The 18,148-nt window shown below is 48.0% G+C and overlaps 1 protein-coding gene across 1 annotated transcript in view; it reads right to left on the bottom strand.

Moving 5' to 3' along the window:
- Positions 1–594: 594 nt before the first annotated feature.
- CHRD (chordin) overlaps positions 595–18,148 on the bottom strand; it is a 65,183-nt gene continuing 47,629 nt past the window's right edge. Inside the window, exons 16-22 of the mRNA XM_063131432.1 lie at positions 14,871–14,964; positions 13,542–13,592; positions 11,341–11,444; positions 10,119–10,221; positions 4,656–4,810; positions 1,388–1,484; positions 595–703 (exon numbers count right to left, since the gene is read on the bottom strand). Coding sequence (XP_062987502.1) covers positions 639–703; positions 1,388–1,484; positions 4,656–4,810; positions 10,119–10,221; positions 11,341–11,444; positions 13,542–13,592; positions 14,871–14,964 — 669 coding nt within the window. The 3' untranslated portion in view covers positions 595–638. The remainder of the gene's footprint in view (positions 704–1,387; positions 1,485–4,655; positions 4,811–10,118; positions 10,222–11,340; positions 11,445–13,541; positions 13,593–14,870; positions 14,965–18,148) is intronic.

The following is an 18,148-nucleotide window of genomic DNA, read 5'->3' on the forward strand; positions in this document are numbered from 1 at the left end:
AAACAGACCAAGAGATGCAGTGAAGGAAGACCATTTTACACTATATACAAGCTAGTCTGGTGGCGAAGGCACTTCCCAGTTTTGGGGTGTGTGTGAGTGTGCGGGTGTGCGCATATGCGCCGTGTAGGTCTCCCTTGAAGAGGTGAAGCTGTCTGAGCCCCGGCTGCATCGCAGGTTGAGTTCCTCGTACCGTGCAAGCTTTCCTACGAGGTAGGCAGGCAGTGCCAGGATTCTGCCCCTTGAAGGACTTCATTGCTCTGGCTGGCACCCTCCACGGCGCCACGCAGACCTCACAGGCGATGACAGCTTTGCTTGGCATCCAGTCGCCGTTCCTCATCCCTCATCCCCCCCCCACCCCGCTTGGAGTCCTGGGCCTCCGAATCCTTCCACGCTGGCAGCACAGAAGGCATCAGACAGCCAGGTTGCTGCAACTGAGCAGAGGGCCAAGAGAGCATCAGGCGTGCAACGGAGGGGCAAGATCAGAACCCCACCCCGCTTATTTGAAAAAAAGCCAACAAAACGTGAAGGTTCAGGGAGGCCTCGCAAAGCACCAGTTGCAAATTGCCCTGCCTTCGGCTCCACCGGCCGTTCGGCAACACCCGTCGTGGCATCCGGGCTTCCTGGCTCCAGCTGGCCGGCTAGTGTGCCCAGGAATGCTTGGTGTCCTCTTGGAGCGTCTTTTGAGCTTCTTCCGGAAGGAGATCTGGGGCTGCAGGACAACAGAGAGGAAGCGGAAGCGGTAAAGGAGAGAGCAGGGGGTTGGACTCGATGGCCTTATAGGCCCCTTCCAACTCTACTATTCTAGGATTCTATGAGCAGGAGCCGAGGGAAGGCGGCTTGACCCTAAAGATGCCCGCGCTACGTTTTCTACTTTTTGCAATGGACTCTGCTTCTCGCGTAGGGTTAGCCTTGATGAAAAGGCAGGCTAATCAGACCCGGGGTGGGGTGGGGGAACTGGGCACATCATTTCGGAGATATCCACATTGTTTAACTGGAGCTGGAGTTCACTATGGGCATCTCTACATTAAGGAAAAAACCCACAGCCTTATCAGTCTTTTTTTTTCTTGGGTTTTTTTCTGCATTCACTACAGGCTCCTTTAGATAGTGACCAGGTGATTTGTAATTGAAAACTTCCCATCTGGGTAATGCTCCATAAAGTACGATGAAACATCACCATCTAGTGGCAAAATTAATCCCACAAATCACTCACGAAGAGACGCTTTGGTGTTTTCAATACCAGATTCAGACAATAATGCATGAAAATCACGAAACTGTTGATCTGGAAGGGGAAGACCTTCCAAATTCATCTCTGGCTTTCAGTGGCTACTAGTCATAATGGCTCATATACCCCTTGCACAGTCCTGCACCCAGAAACACGCTCACTCACCTTCGCATTGGGAGCAGCAGCCGTCCTCCTTCTCCTTCTCCTCTTTGGAGCAAGAGGCAGTAGAGCATTCTTGGCGCCGGCAGTGGGTCTCCCCAGACTGAAAAGGGGGGCGGGGAGAGGCAGTTACACAAGAGCCAAAACTTTGTGCTGATGAGACTCTACAGAAAGGTTTTGGCAACCAGTGGTGGTTCCAATGTTAGTGGGACGGTGATCCAAGGTTGTGACTGGTTCTGGCAGAAGCACCTTGGAGAGCTCCTTTAGAATTCTGACTGGTTCTGACGGAAACCCGCAGTGAATTTATCGCCCCTCTGGTATTAGAGCTACCAGCCTCCACTGGTGGCAAATATCTCTGCAGGGCTAAAATCCCATGCCTGACCCAATAAGTCCTTCTATATAGCGAGAGGGCCTTTTCAGTGGTGGCTCCCCAATTATGGAACCATTTCCCCGATGAGGCTTGTCTGGTGAAAAAAATATTATCTTTTTGGCGGCAGGTCAAGACTTTTTTCTTCTCCCAGGCTTTTAACTGCATATGTTGAGTTTTTAATTGACCCCGATAGATCTTGTATGCAATCTGTTTTTATGCTTTTAAATTTTGAATATTTGTTTTTAATGTTCCCTATTTTAGTCTTTGTAAACCATCCAGAGAGCTTCGGCTATGGGGTGGTATATAAATGGTATTATTAATTATTATTATTATTAATTATTATTATTATTATTATTACATAGGTCTGGTGTGGGGAATGTGAACATTCTGTTACTGTTACTTTCTACTGTTAGTTTTTCCCTACCTTGTGCCTGCTTACCCTACCCTGTACCTGTTTGCATTCTCTTCCCCTCCTTATTGTTTTACTATGATTTTATTAGATTGTAAGCCTATGCGGCAGGGTCTTGCTATTTACTGTTTTACTCTGTACAGCACCATGTACATTGATGGTGCTATATAAATTAATAATAATAATAATAATAATAATAATAATAATAATAATAACAACAAGGAGACATTTTTCTTCCTCTCCCATAATACAAGAACCTGGGGTCACACCATGAAGCTGGTTGATGGGAGATTCAGGACAGATCAAAGGAAGGACTTCTTCACACAGCGCATAGTTATACTATGGAATTCTCCACCACAAGATGCGGTGATGTTCGCCAATTTGGATGGCTTTAAAGGGGGGTTGGATGAATTCCTGGAAGAGAAGGTTATCCGTGGCTTCTAGCGCTGGTGGCTCTGTGCTACCTCCAGTATCAGAGGCGGTAAGCCTATATACACCAGTTGCTGGGGAACATGGGCAGGAGGGTGATGTCGCGCTCATGTCCTGCTTGTGGATTCCCATCAACAGCTGGTCAGCCACTGTGGGAACAGAATGCTGGACGAGACGGACCCTTGGTCTGATCCAGCAGGGCTCTTCCCCTGTTCTTCTGTGTGGCTGCCTTTGAAGATGTTACAGCAGCTTCAGTGAGTGTAAAATATGGCTGCTAGAATGTGGGTCATATTATGCCAGCACTGTTCCATCTTCACTGGCTTCCAGTTCATTTTCTGGCCTGATTCAAGCTGCTGACGTTAACCTAAAAAGGCCCACACAGTTTGGGTAAATAGTACCTGAAAAAGCACCTCTCCCCCACATATTTCTACTAGAGCCCAGCGATCGTCATGAGACACACTGCTCTACGTGCCTTCACCTACTGAGATAAGGCTTGTGTGTGGCGTGGGGGTAGGATGGAGGCCTTTTCAATAGTAGCCCGATAGTTATGGAACGCCCTCTCCAGAGAAGCCTTCCTGGTGTCCACCTTGTTATCCTTTGGGGCATCACGTGAACGCCATTTTAATCCTCTACATAAGCTGTGTTTTGAATGGGGTTCTTCTATTGTTCATTTTATCCTCTGCTGTTTTTAACTGATGGTTCATTTTAATTGGAGGCCTTTTTATGCTGATAAGTTGGCCAGGCTTGTCTGTTGTCAGGCTTGTTATAACCTGGCCCAAAGCTAAACCCCAAGACCTGATGTGTGCATGGTGTTCTCCTCAGTAAAAAAAAAAAAAAAAACCATCCAGGCCTCCAAAACGTCATCATCATCTTGTGTAGACTTCATCTTCATCCTTCTCCAGCTTCATTGGCTGCCAGTCCAGGTCCGGGCCCGATCCAAAGTGTTGGTATTAACATTTAAAGCCCTAAACGGCTTGGGGCCAGGCTATCTGAAGAAACGCCTCCTCCCATATGTACCTGCCCGGACCCTAAGGTCATCTTCAGGGGTCCTTCTCCGTGAGCCCCTGCCAAAGGAAGTGAGGCAGGTGGCTACCAGGAGGAGGGCCTTCTCTGCTGTGGCACCCCGGCTGTGGAATGAGCTCCCTAAGGAGGTTTGCTTGGCACCTACATTATATGCTTTTAGATGTCAGGTGAAGACCTTTTTATTCTCCCAGTATTTTAACAGTCTATAAATAAATTTTAACTTGGTGTTTTAAATTTGTAATTTTGCATTGCTGCTGTTTTGATCTGGTTGAGCTTTTATATTGTATTTTGTACTATGGTTTTATACTGTTGTTTTATACTTCGAATGTTTTTAATTTTTGTGAACCGCCCAGAGAGCTCTGGCTATTGGGCAGTATAGAAATGTAATAAAATAAATAAATAAATAAATAAATAAATAAATAAATAAATAAATAAATCTAGAGTCCTCGTCTCACACATTCCCCTCTCCTGGAGCTCTACTCAGGGCCAACCCAATTAGGGTGACCATATGGAAAGGAGGACCGGGCTCCTGTGTATCTTTAAGACTTGCACAGAAAAGGGAACTTCAGCAGGTCTAATTTGTAGGCATGTAGCACCTGGTGAAATCCCCTCTTCATCACAACAGTGAAAGCTGCAGGAGCCCTGCCCTCTTTTGTATCTGGTCACTCTAGTATAGCTCCTGCAGCTTGAACTGTTGTGATGAAGAGGGAATTTCATCGGGTGCTGCATGTGTACGAATGACACCTGCTGAAATTCCCTTTTCAATGCAACTGTAAAAGACACAGGTGCCCTGTCCTCCTTTCCATATGGTCACCCTAAACCCAATCATACAAGCATCCCCAACCTACTGCAGAATGATCCAGTTCTAGGGTAGAGGAGAGGCACAGCCGATATGATTCCCTTGGTCCAATGGGCTACATGTGGCTCAGGACCCAGAGAACCTGGCCCAACTCAAAATTTCAGCCAGACCCCCAAGGTTTGTCTTGATCTCAGGTTCTCACCCTCCCACTGCCTCCTCCCCACAGGGACACTTGCCCACTCACCAGACACCAGCACGTGATGCACTTCATCTCCCCGAAGGGAGGTACCGTAGGGTGCCAGCTCTCATTGTGCATGTACCACTGTCGCCCAAATTTGCAGGCCCTCGGACCATCTGCCTGCATCATGTCTGAAAGCGCAGAGGAGTTCATATCAGAGGCTGCAAAAAGAAGTGGGAATATGGGTGTGTGTGAACGGGCAGGAGCAATCAGGCCCACCTTTGCCAACCGTCCCAAATGCCTGCACCATGAAGTCACGGAGAACGACACACAAAATCCAAAGGAGCTTTTCCAAAGGCGTGTACAGAGGTGTGTTTGGAAACCAGGTCCTATAAGGAACAGTTGGAAGAGGTGGGGATATTTCGCCTGGAGCCATAGGCGTGTGCAGCATATTTCATGCAGGTGTGTGCATCCAGGGATGTTTTCTTTTAAGGTGAACATTTATTGAATCCTCAATCGTAAACGATATCATTTTTATTCATTTATCTTTTAAACGCTGTATACTTTGATGCCCTACTCTGCGTTTGGCTTGCCTGACCGCAGGCAAACCCTTGCAGGTGAGTGGGGGCGGGGGGGGAATGAGGAGACACTCCTCAAGTCCCAGCAATTATTTTATTTGTATTTATTTATTATTGCATTTGTATCTCGCCTTTTTTCCTCCAAGGAACCCAAGGTGCCGTACATCCTCCTCCTCCGCATTGTATCCTCACAACAACAACCCTGTGAGGTAGGCTGGGCTGAGAGTCCGTGACTGGCCCAAAGTCACCCAGTGGGTTTCCATGGCCGAGTGGGGACTAGAACCCGGATCTCCCGATTCCCAGTCCAACATCTTAGCAACTACTTAGCACTGGCTCTCAGTGGGTGGGGCTTTCTGGTGATACTGGCTGGAGGAGGGGCTTACGAGGTGATATTAGCCTTCTGGGCCCTCCTCCTGTCCTCTTTGAAGTGTGGCTCCTAGCAGGGAAACTGAGCCTCATGTAGTGCAGAGCGGTAAAGCAGCAGTTTCTGCAGCTGAAACTCTCCCCACGGCCTGAGTTCGATCCCAGCAGAAGCTGGTTTCAGGCAGCCGGCTTGGGTTGACTCAGCCTTCCATCCTCCCGAGGTCAGTAAAATGAGTACCCAGGTAGCTGGGGGAAAGATAATAATGGCCAGGGAAGGCAACGGCAAACCACCCCGCTATAAGGCCTGCCAAGAAAACGTCAGCGAAAGCTGCCGTCCCTCCAAGAGTCAGTAATGACTCAGTGCTTGCACGAGAGGTTCCTTTCCTTTCCTTCCTAGCAGAGAGGCTCCCACCAGAATGATTCCTTTTCGTTCCTGCTGCAGGGAGCAACGGCACACTGTTGGGGGCAATGGCAGTGGAACAGCTGGATGGCAGCTGAAGGACCATTCCCACTGCATCTGGATTCTCCTCTGGATTCCTACTCAATGGCCCCCTCAATTCAGCGCTGATTGTTGAGACATTAGGGTGTGCCTGGACACTTAGCACACCCCTTGCGCATGCCTATGCCTGGAGTAGAGAAGATGAAGGGTGACATAACAGAGGTCTTCAAAGATCTGAAGAATCAGGTCATGCAGAAGGTGGAGCAAACCTGTTGCTCACTCCAGAGGGCAGGACTAGAACTAGGGGGCAGAACTTACAGGGAAGTGGAATTCAGCTCAACGTTAGAAGAAATGTCCTAATAGTAGGAGCTGTTTGACAGAGGAACAGGCTTGCCTGTGGAAATGGCGGACTCTCCTTTGCTGGAGGGATTTAAGTGGAGGCTCAACAGCCATCTTGCAGGGATGCTGGAGTTCCATCCTGCATTATAGATTCTACACTAAGATGGGGATGGACTAGATGGCCTCCAAGGCTCCTCCCAGCTCTATAATTCAATATTCCTATGACAACTCACTGTGCATAACAAACACTCTCTTCCAACAACCTAAAAGACGGCTTTATACATGGACTTCACCAGATGGCCGACACCGAAATCAGATTGACTACATCCTTTGCAGCCAAAGGTGGCGGACATCTATACAGACAGTAAAAACAAGACCTGGAGCTGACTGTAGTTCAGATCACGAACTTCTTATTGCACAATTTAGAATCAAACTAAAGAGAATAGGGAAGACCCACAGATCAGTTAGATATGAGCTCACTAATATTCCTAATGAATATGCAGTGGAAGTGAAGAACAGATTTAAGGGTCTAGATTTAGTAGATAGGGTCCCGGAAGAACTATGGACAGAAGTTCGCAACATTGTCCAAGAGGTGGCAACAAAAAAAGTCCCAAAGAAAAAGAAAACCAAGAAGGCAAGATGGCTGTCTGCTGAGACACTGGAAGTAGCCCAAGAAAGAAGGAAAGCAAAAGGCAACAGTGATAGGGGGTGATGCATGCCATATGCCAGCAAATTTGGAAAACACAAGAATGGCCATCAGACTGGAAAAAATCAACTTATATCCCCATACCAAAAAAGGGAAACACTAAAGAATGTTCCAACTATCGGACAGTGGCACTTATTTCACATGCCAGCAAGGTAATGCTCAAGATCCTGCAAGGTAGACTCCAGCAATTCATGGAGCGAGAATTGCCAGATGTACAAGCTGGGTTTAGAAAAGGCAGAGGAACTAGGGACCAAATTGCCAATATCCGATGGATAATGGAGAAAGCCAGGGAGTTCCAGAAAAACATCTATTTCTGTTTTATTGACTATTCTAAAGCCTTTGACTGTGTGGATCATAACAAACTGTGGCAAGTTCTTGGTGGTATGGGGATACCAAGTCATCTTGTCTGCCTCCTGAGGAATCTGTATAACGAACAAGTAGCAACGGTAAGAACAGACCACGGAACAACGGACTGGTTTAAGATTGGGAAAGGAGTACGGCAGGGTTGCATACTCTCACCTTACCTATTCAACTTGTATGCAGAACACATCATGCGACGTGCTGGGCTTGACGAATCCAAGGCTGGAGTTAAAATCGCAGGAAGAAACATTAACAATCTCAGATATGCAGATGACACCACTTTGATGGCTGAAAGCGAGGAGGAGCTGAGGAGCCTCATGACAAAGGTGAAAGAAGAAAGTGCAAAAGCTGGGTTGCAGTTAAACCTCAAAAAAACCAAGATTATGGCAACCAGCTGGATTGATAACTGGCAAATAGAGGGAGAAAACGTGGAGGCAGTGACAGACTTTGTATTTCTGGACGCAAAGATTACTGCAGACGCTGACTGCAGCCAGGAAATCAGAAGACGTTTACTTCTTGGGAGGAGAGCAATGACAAATCTCGATAAAATAGTTAAGAGCAGAGACACCACACTGACAACGAAGGTCCGCATAGTTAAAGCAATGGTATTCCCCGTAGTAACCTATGGCTGCGAGAGCTGGACCATAAGGAAAGCTGAGCGAAGGAAGATAGATGCTTTTGAACTGTGGTGTTGGAGGAAAATTCTGAGAGTGCCTTGGACTGCAAGAAGATCAAAGCAGTCCATACTCCAGGAAATAAAGCCAGACTGCTCACTTGAGGGAATGGTATTAAAGGCAAAACTGAAGTACTTTGGCCACATAATGAGAAGACAGGATACCCTGGAGAAGAGGCTGATGCTAGGGAAAGTGGAAGGCAAAAGGAAGAGGGACCGACCAAGGGCAAGATGGATGGACGATATTCTGGAGGTGACAGACTTGACCTTGGGGGAGCTGGGGGTGGCGACAGCCGACAGAAAGCTCTGACGTGGGCTGGTCCATGAAGTCACGAAGAGTCGGAAATGACTGAACGAATAAACAACAACAACAAATGATTCTAGGGGCACCTCTATATGGCAGGGTCCTAGTGCTATGGATCAAAGGGTCTTGTGCCACTATTTAATCTTTTCTTTCTTAACAGGTTTTCCTCAAAAAGAAAAAAAGATGGGGGAAGAAATGGGAAAACAAGGGAGGGTTACCAGTGGAAGACAGCAACATCCGGACCTCTTGTAAAACTCTGGGAATGTGGGCATTTCTACATGAAGCTTTCATCCCACACTTTTTGCTGAGGCTTCTGCTTCCAGATTCTTTGGGAAGTAAGATTGGCAACCTTACACATGATTTTCCTCTTTCTTTCTTTTCTTTCTTTCCTTCCTTCCTTCCTTCCTTCCTTCCTTCCTTCCTTCCTTCCTTCTTTCTTTCTTTCTTTCTTTCTTTCTTTCTTTCTTTCTTTCTTTCTTTCTTGCCTTCCTATGTTTCATTATACAACCACTAGATGGCACTGTCAAATTGCCCAATTACACGAGACTCTCATTCTGCCATTTCTAAATAATACCAGATTTCCCTCATTAGGAAAAAACAAACAAATATGATAACACTTGCAAAGCATGGGAGAGGCCCTAGAGAGTGATATCATTTTAAAGGACCCTCAAACTACGGTGAGCGAGCAATCTTGAAAGCCACCAACATTTCATTGGAGATCCTGCTTTGGAAGTATTCTCACCATGCATTCAACCTTGTCACCTAGATTGGGCTTGAGTGGAACCTGTTTTCTTTTTTGGAGGGACAGAAGTGCTGCTTGGCTGGTCCTTGTGTTAATCTCAACATTAGCACGGCCACCCCTTTCAGAGCACAGTAGTGCACAGTACTGAGTGGCTGACCCTCGTGTCAGTCACAAAGCTACCTCCTCCATTGCAGAGCAGGGCCGTGCAGAGCATTGATTGGCTGACCCTCATGTCAGTCACAAAGTTACCTCCTCCATTGCAGAGCAGGGCTGTGCAGAGCATTGATTGGCTGACCCTCGTGTCAGTCACAAAGCTACCTCCTCCATTCCAGAGCAGGGCTGTGCAGAGCATTGATTGGCTGACCCTCGTGTCAGTCACAAAGCTACCTCCTCCACTGCAGAGCAGGGCCGTGCAGAGCATTGATTGGCTGACCCTCGTGTCAGTCACAAAGCTACCTCCTCCATTCCAGAGCAGGGCTGTGCAGAGCATTGATTGGCTGACCCTCGTGTCAGTCACAAAGCTACCTCCTCCATTCCAGAGCAGGGCTGTGCAGAGCATTGATTGGCTGACCCTCGTGTCAGTCACAAAGCTACCTCCTCCATTCCAGAGCAGGGCTGTGCAGAGCATTGATTGGCTGACCCTCGTGTCAGTCACAAAAGCGGACTGTCTGCGCTCCCCAAATGATTTGAAAGTGCTTAAGAACAGTGCAAAAGGCATGTTTTTAAAATGCGATTGGATGAATACACCAGGCATTTTAAGGGCGGGGGATCAAAGTAGACAGTTCACCCACACACCTGTTGTGTGCATGTGTGTGTTTGGAATGTGCTTTTAAATGACATAAAGCCTTTCAACAGAGAGGTTACTCAGAAGGCAGTCCAATATTTTTTTGCCACAACTTCCCTGCTGGGGGAATCACAAGAGCGATCCACAATCACACCTCACTCCAGGCACATGCCAGACTTGTGGCAGTGCAAGGCCTTGCAGGCGCATCCTGCCTGGTGCTGGCCTGGCGCCCTGAGCTCACCTGGGCATTGCTTGCAGCAGTCTGACGGGTTGACGCGGACGGGGTTGCTGCAGGTCAGGTGTGGGCACTGCACCTTCTCACAGTGAACTTCCCCCGTGGCGCCCTGTGTGGAGGGCAAGAACAGAGGGTGAACATGAGCACCGAAAGGGCCAGAGCACCAGACACAGCAGCTAAGGTGCAAGCACACACACACGTGTATGTGTGCTTCTGCATGCACCGATGGGTTTCATGGCAGTTCCAAACAGCTCACACACAGTACAGCAGGGTGAGAGAGCCAGAATGGGCCTTGGGGCCCCCAGATTTCTCCCCCAGGGGTCGAGTGATGACAGGGGGCAGGGCCCTGCCAGGGCTGGAGCCCTTCCAATTGGCACTTTGACCACGGCATCAGCTACGTTCATCTTTCCTCCTCCTCACAAGCAAACACACCGCCCCACTGACATGGGAGCCACCATCCTCTACTGCCCCTTGTTATTTCCAATCACAGTTCAGAGATAACAAGGGGATTCCTCTCCTCAACTCCTACCCAATCCCCTGGTAGCCTCCAGGCCAGCTGTAGCAGCTCCATCCCCACGCACCGCCGCTCAGGACTCCAAAGAGACGTGAGAGATTTTCACTTCATCTTTATTTGGGCATCTGAAAGGCTAATCCCAATTTCTGGGCAGGGCCACTGCAATGCTAGTCAGAGGACTTCCCACACAGTGCAGAGGTGAACATGTAGCAAATCTCATTGCAGTGGCTCCAAACAGACATTTAATTCTGGTCAAGGAGAGAGTGAAAGGAGCACTTGGTTGCCTAGCAACAAACCAAGAGGCAAACTCTGCAGTTTAGGCCTAATCTCACTGTGGCGTTTAAACTTGTGTTTGGGTTGAAGCACGTCAGCACTGGGGGCTCACCTCAATGAATGACCCGCCATACATTCCCTGCAACAGAAAACTAACAGGTCAGGGAGAAGGTTCAGTTAGTAGCCTTCTCCTTGAAAAGCTAGATTTCTATGTGAAGGGATTTACTTATTTTTTTGTATTGAGGTGCAGCCAATGACAGAAACTTCCACATGGGAGTCTCAGGCAGTGCAGCTAAGTCCTCAGTTTACTGCCCCAGTGACGAAAAATCCACTGAGGAGCAATAAAGCACAGGCAGAGAGAGAGAGGGTGGTGGTGGGATGTTGGTCACGGTCCTTTCCTGGGCCCAACATGTCTCTCCGTGGCCTGGTGGATGACCTCACCTTGCAGGTGCAAATGGCGCATTTAATGAGGCCGAAGGGAGGGACCACGGGGTGCCAACGGGTGCCAGCTCCTCGCCACGTCTTGTCGCCATCGAAGTAACAACCTAATACAGACGAAGGAAAGACGGAAGCCTCACCTGAGTCTCGAATGTAGCTTGGAGCCGAGGTGCACATCCCTAAATGGCTTGGGGCCCAAATACCTGAAGGAGTGCCTGTGCATGAAGATATTCTCCAAACATCGCCAGTGGGAGAAATACATTAGGCCAGAGGTAGTGAGCCCTAGCCCCTGGGCCAAATCAGGGACACCTGGAGATCCCATCTGGCCTTCCAGAGTGCTCCAGCTGGTTGTGCCCCCTGCCCTGGAACATGCCCCCCTTCTCCCAAATGCCTATCATTTGGTGATTTTCCAGCTTTTCCCTTTTCCTCCCATTTCTAAAAGCTTGAAATGCCCCCTCTAAGGCTTAGTTCCTGGCTGTAAGACCTTTACGTTAAAATATGCTGGTATCTTAGGTATTTTGGGTAGTCTGGCCTCTGCGCCTTTTGCCTTTGGTTCAATACCCCTGCATTTGTGGTTAACAAAAGACAGGGACTGGGTTCAGACAACACAATTACCAATGGTGGTTTAAATAGTCAACGGTTGGTTATTTAACCCACCGTGGGTTATCGTGTTGTGTGGAGGGAGTTTTTTAATCAACTGTTGGTTATTTAACCCACCGTGGGTTATCGTGTTGTGTGGAGGCAGTTTTTTAATCAACGGTTGGTTATTTGGCCGAAATAACCAACGCAAATAATCAACGGTGTGCAAAGTTGGCGATTTCAACCACCATTGGTTATCGTGTTGTGTGGAGGGCACCGTTGGTGATTTCCTCAGCTGCCGTTGGTTATCGCGTCAGCCACAGAGTTGCAAGGCAAGAGCGGTCAAAGCAGCGGCTGCCACTCTAGTCCAACTGGCAGGATAGATTTTCTGCAGCAATGGCTGATGGGATACTAGCAGGAGGACTGAAAGTGGGGAGGACGAGGGATGAGTGAGTCAACTCAGCGTGGACTAATAGTCAACTCAACGCTGATCCTAATTCACACCATGGTTGATTATTATCATGTTTTGTGGGGAGCACCCCCTAGATAAACAATTGTCGAGTTGATTATTACCCCACCATTGACTATGGTGTTGTCTGAACACAGACAGGGCCGTCTCTCTAGTGGCACTCTGACATTGGAATGCTCTCCCAAAGGTGATATGATTGGTATTGATTTTGGGTGGTTGGGCTTTTTGGGGTACCAAATCAAAATGTTATTTTTTTGCCCTTACGGTTTAAATTTTAAATTTTTTTTTAATTGACTGATTCATTTGTTTGTTTGCTGGCTGAATAGATCTCACACCTCTCATTTTGTAATTTTATTGTTATTCTATCGCAATTGTCTTTTTATAGTGTTATGTACTATAACACTATAAAGGGCACTTTATCAAATTTTATAGGGTACCTTATCAAATTAAAGCTAAATGAATAAATACATCATGTTTAGAAGAGATAGCCTAAGAGGGTAGTTGTTTGAGAAAGCCAATACTTTTAACTATAAATGCAGACTTTTAAAATTATTTTTACCCTGCCGTTCAGTCCAAAGGCCCTCAAAAGGCATCCCACAATATAAGCTAAAACAATCTATGATGTGCGTCCAATGATAAAAGAAATAAAATGAGAAAAGAGGCAAAACTCACAAAATACAGCAGAGAGAAAAATGGTGGAGAAGAATGTAAGCGAAGGTGCAATGGAACAAAAAGGATTTTAAAGGTCTGTGTAAATATGCCGATAATCAGGAGATGAATCAGATGAGGAGTTCTGCAACCTGGGTGCCACTACGGAGAAGGCCTTGCTGAGTCCCCAGCCAGCCGGAGCTCTGATGGAAATGTGACACAAAGCGTGGTCTCCCGCAATGAATGCAGTGGGTATGCCAGTCCATTTCGGGGGAGGCTTCTCCAACCTAACATGGTGCTCTCCAGACGTGTTGGACTACAGCTCCCATCACGCTGACTGGGAATGATGGGAGTTGTAGTCCAAGGCACCTGGAAGGCGCCGGGTTAGGGACAGATGGCACGTGCAAATGTGTCCTTTGAATCCTTGATTCTCAGTGAAAATTCTGGAGCTTGAAGAGAATTTGCAAGCATACTCAGCCAGAGAGTCAGAGATACCCGATCCCCTTACCTTCGCTGCTGTCCCGGGCCTTCTCAGCTCTCTGTCCTTCTTCTTTTTTCTCTGTGAAAGATGAGATGATGAGGGGACACATATCGATCACAGAGGGGAAACTGCAAGGCCTTCTGGGAGTCCTACGTCCCTCTACAAGTACCTCTACCCCTTCCCTTCACTTCCTAGGGTGGCCGACCCCAACTGGGGGCATTCCAGATGCATTGGGATCTTGAGGCATGGCCATGCATCCTAGAGATGATGGGAATTGCACTCCAATACATCTGCAGTGTGCCAGGCTAGGGAAGGCTGAGCACACCTTTGGGACCTTAGTCTCCATTGCTGCTTCACTACCTCATTCACATCTCAGGTCCAGAACCACCTCCCGCCCTACACAATCCAAACTGGGTGTGCTAATCTGCATAGACAGGATTAATGTGTGAAACATCCTGCCTTTCAAAGTAGATAGTGGGGATGTTGGCTCCTTTGCTTCTTCCCAGGTTATAATTACATAAATCCCCCCCCTTCCCGTTCCAAAATCCAGGTTTTTCTGATCTTCCTCTCCATCACCCTCCCAAGTTCTGAATCCCTCTCTGAGATCTGGTTTGTGTGTCACAACAACCCAGAGTAAGGGTTAAATATGGGTTGTTGAATCGTGGGTTGTCGTTATGTCTGAACCCTGCAGGAACCACCCTGAATTGCCAACCGAACAACAAACCAGGGATTCTCATTCTGGATTGTTCATGGCTAACAACCTATAGTTAAACCATAGTGCAGGGTTTGTACAGAACAACAAGCCACGATTCAACAAGAGAGACTGAAAGAACTGGGCATGTTTAGCCTGGAGAAGAGAAGATTGAGGGGAGAGATGACAGCACTCTTCAAATACTTGAAAGGTTGCTACACAGAGGAGGGCCAGGATCTCTTCTCGATCCTCCCAGAGTACAGGACACGGAATAACAGGCTGAAGTTACAGGAAGCCAGATTCCAGCTGGACATCAGGAAAAACTTCCTGACTGTTAGAGCAGTACGACAATGGAACCAGTTACCTAGGGAGGTTGTGGGCTCTCCCACACTAGAGGCCTTCAAGAGGCGGCTGGACAACCATCTGTCAGGGATGCTTTAGGGTGGATTCCTGCATTGAGCAGGGGGTTGGACTCGATGGCCTTATAGGCCCCTTCCAACTCTACTATTCTATGATTCTATGATTCCAAGAACCTATACTCTGGGTTGTCATTACGTGCGAACCAAGCCTGAATGTGCTAAGGTTATCAAATGGAGAATCCCACCCATCTCTCTCTCTCTCTCTTTCTGCAACTCTAAACCCATCCTGCTCTGCACCCCCGTTACCTTCACACACAGGACAGCACTGATCCCTCGGGTGCACCAGTTGGGAGCAGTTGAGGGGCTGGCACAGGACAGGGTCGCAGATCACAGTGCGCTTCTGTGGAGTGGGAAAAGGAGACAAGAGAAGAATAACTCCTTAGGAGCTTGGCTTGAAGGCAGAGAGCACTCGAAAAGAGGTGCAAAAACTCACTCATCCAACACTTCTGCTCCTGGTGAGCTAGTTTGCTTCCAATCCAGGTTCTGACCCAGCATGGCCATTCTTACAAGCTTATAAATTCATGCCCAACAACCTTGCAAGGTGGGCTGCCTGCCCTGATTCTTCTTTCTTAAGCAACTGCCACCACCCTTCTTGGGCACATCTTGCATACATAACTCTTGCTTATGTGTGTCTCACAATGAGCACAAACTGTGATTTTGCACATCCTGGGAAACTATCCTAACACTGTACCCATCCCTGCTGACTCAGAAGAAATCCCTCGGTGTTCAATGGGCAGAATCCTGGGTTCCAAAGCTGCAGACTGCGTTCATGATGGCTGTTTTGAGGCCTGGCTGAAAACTGGCAATCTTCATGTTGCCATGAGCAGGGGCGGGGGGGAGGTATTATAAAATATCCCTGTTCATAAGGCAGTAGGGGGCAGTCTCCTAACCCCAGACACATCCTGATGCAGTGAAAGATAATTGCAACACTTGCAGGCAATACCAAATCTCAGGGTCTGGTGAATCTCTACAGCAGCCTTCCCCAGACTGGTGCCTTCCAGATGTGTTGGACCACAACTCCCAGAATTCTGAGATTTGTAGTCCAACACATCCAGAGAGTTCCAAGTAAAAGAAAGCTGCTCCAGAGGAAGAGTTTCACAGGCACAGGGTAGGCGTCCACACTAGTTTCCGTGTGGCCCAAATCTGGCAAAACAAATAAAAATAAATCCCAAGGGGACATCCTCAGTCACTGTTAGAGACTGCAACAGGACACCGGGTGAAGAAGGTCCCTTGGGGCTCTTTCAAACATGATGCAGCAGCAAAATTAAGTGTGAGACTGAGGCCGTGTCTACACCAGCCAGATAGCCTGGGCTGGTCACGGCTGAGTCCCTGTGCGTCCATATGATGCACAGGGACTCCCGTGTTCAGGGGGACGGGGGACAGGCACGGGTTTTCCCAGGGATAAAGAAACCCTGGGAAAACCTGATTCTTCTAGCGGTCTCAGGACTGTCCCAAGACCGTGGGAGGTGTGGGTGCCCGACCTGCCTGGTGCCGCGCTTACTCATCAGTAAGCACAGCACCAGAAATGGGCACGGAGCCATACTGCACGGCTCCGTGCCCATCAGGGGAGGGGGTGGCAGCAATTTTGCCACCCCTGGGATGGCAGGGAGGGGGGTTGGGGGCGGTTTTGTGTTTGTTTGTTTTAAAAACTACTCACATTTTTGATGGAGCAGGGCCTCGCTCCTGTGTGACCGGACCCACTGCTTAAAAGAAAATATGGTGCCCGCGCCGTCCCTGAACGTGGCGAACATGTGTGGACCCAGAGGGAGGATCTTGGAACCAGGAAATCCTGAGATCCTCCCCCTCCCTCCTGGAAGGCCGGGAGGTGTAGAAAGGGCCTGAGTGAACCCTGGACAAGGAAGCTGTGGCCAATTATTATTATTATTATTATTATTATTATTATTATTATTATTATTATTATTAATTATTTATTTATATAGCACCATCAATGTACATGGTGCTGTACAGAGTAAAACAGTAAATAGCAAGACCCTGCCGCATAGGCTTACAATCTAATAAAATCATAGTAGAACAATAAGGAGGGGAAGAGAATGCAAACAGGCACAGGGTAGGGTAAAACTAACAGTATCACAGTTGACTGTCAGTGGACCTGTACAAACCCTGTGTTTCTAAAGATTTCGTTGCCCTTACTGTTGGGATTTGCTGGGGGTGGGTGGGTAGGGAACATACCTAAAGCAGGTGCCAAGTAATGTTCAAAGCAGTCCTGAATATGCTAGGGCCAAACAAGATGGTTCTTGCCTGGATTGGCTAGAAAATTTGGGGGTCATTGGGGTCAAGTTTGGCTGGAGGGGTTTCCACCTGCCTGCTGTCACCCCATCATGACTTCACTGATTCTTTTGGTTTTTGCACTTCACTTCTCAAGCCGTGCGCCTCTCTTTTCTAATGTTCCGTCTCCGTAACAGCGGGCATCTTTAAATACACGTGCATTTCACACGGATCTACTTTTGCATTTCACACGGATCTACTTTTGCAAAGTGATTTGGGGAAGGGTGTCATAAGTTACTATGAGGTTCAGTCCCTGGCATCACCAGTTAGAGGATCTCAGCCAGGAGGGATGGGAAAGGGGCGTCCGTCTGAGTCCAAGCGGTTCCCCATCAGACAATACAAGCAGATTGGGGCAATTGGGGGCAGAGGCCCATGGCCCATGGCCCATGGAGTCCCCCCAAAGTAGCAGGGCTGGCGTGTCACACTTTGAAGTCCGGGATCTAAAATTCCCTATCTGCACCATTGAATATTGGGCTGGATGGAGTTGGTATAAAGCACCTACATATACCTAACAATTCCTTTGCAAATGCTCAAATGTTTCTGTATTCCTTCATGGACATTTTTTTTATTGGTAAACTGGCTTGCAGATGTTGTTAATAACAAGGGCAGCCTCTCCCTGCCTCTCTTCCCAAAGGAGCAGGCCCAGTTTGCATGGAATTGCACAAAACCAACTCAGCCCGCTGGTGCCTCTTCCACACGGCTCTGGAAATCCAGATATCCTGCTGTGGGATCTAGGGCAGCACAGATGCTTTGATGGATCTATGCCACACCTGCATCCTAGCTAGGCCCTTGTTCATACAAGGTCGCAGTGGCACCTCGTTATCCAAATTCCCGCAATTGCGCCCCTCCAGGGTAATACCCATGGATTACCCAGCGCAAGTATGGGTGTTGGAGGTTGACGGGCTGCTCCTGCCCCCAGTGCCCTGTTCCTGCACACACACCCCAATATTGTTTCCCTTCTCCTTCTCCCAGCATCTGAAAACAAAGGAGTCCTGGAGGGAGAAGTCACCTCCTCGCCCTGTTTTTCTTTTTACCCCTTTCTTTTTAATTTTTTTTTTAGTTCTCTAATTGTGCAATTGCACACTTCTAGAGAGGCGTGGAGATGAACCACCACCTCTGCACTGTCCCAGTGAGCCCGTGGCCCTTATTATTAGTATTTTTTAAAATGTACAGCTGTTTATTATTATTTTTAAAAATAATGCAATTCAATTCATTACTAAGCTCCATGGAGGCGATCC

Source organism: Elgaria multicarinata, chromosome 8 (assembly GCF_023053635.1).
Source record: "Elgaria multicarinata webbii isolate HBS135686 ecotype San Diego chromosome 8, rElgMul1.1.pri, whole genome shotgun sequence".
Taxonomy (NCBI): Eukaryota; Metazoa; Chordata; class Lepidosauria; order Squamata; family Anguidae; genus Elgaria; species Elgaria multicarinata.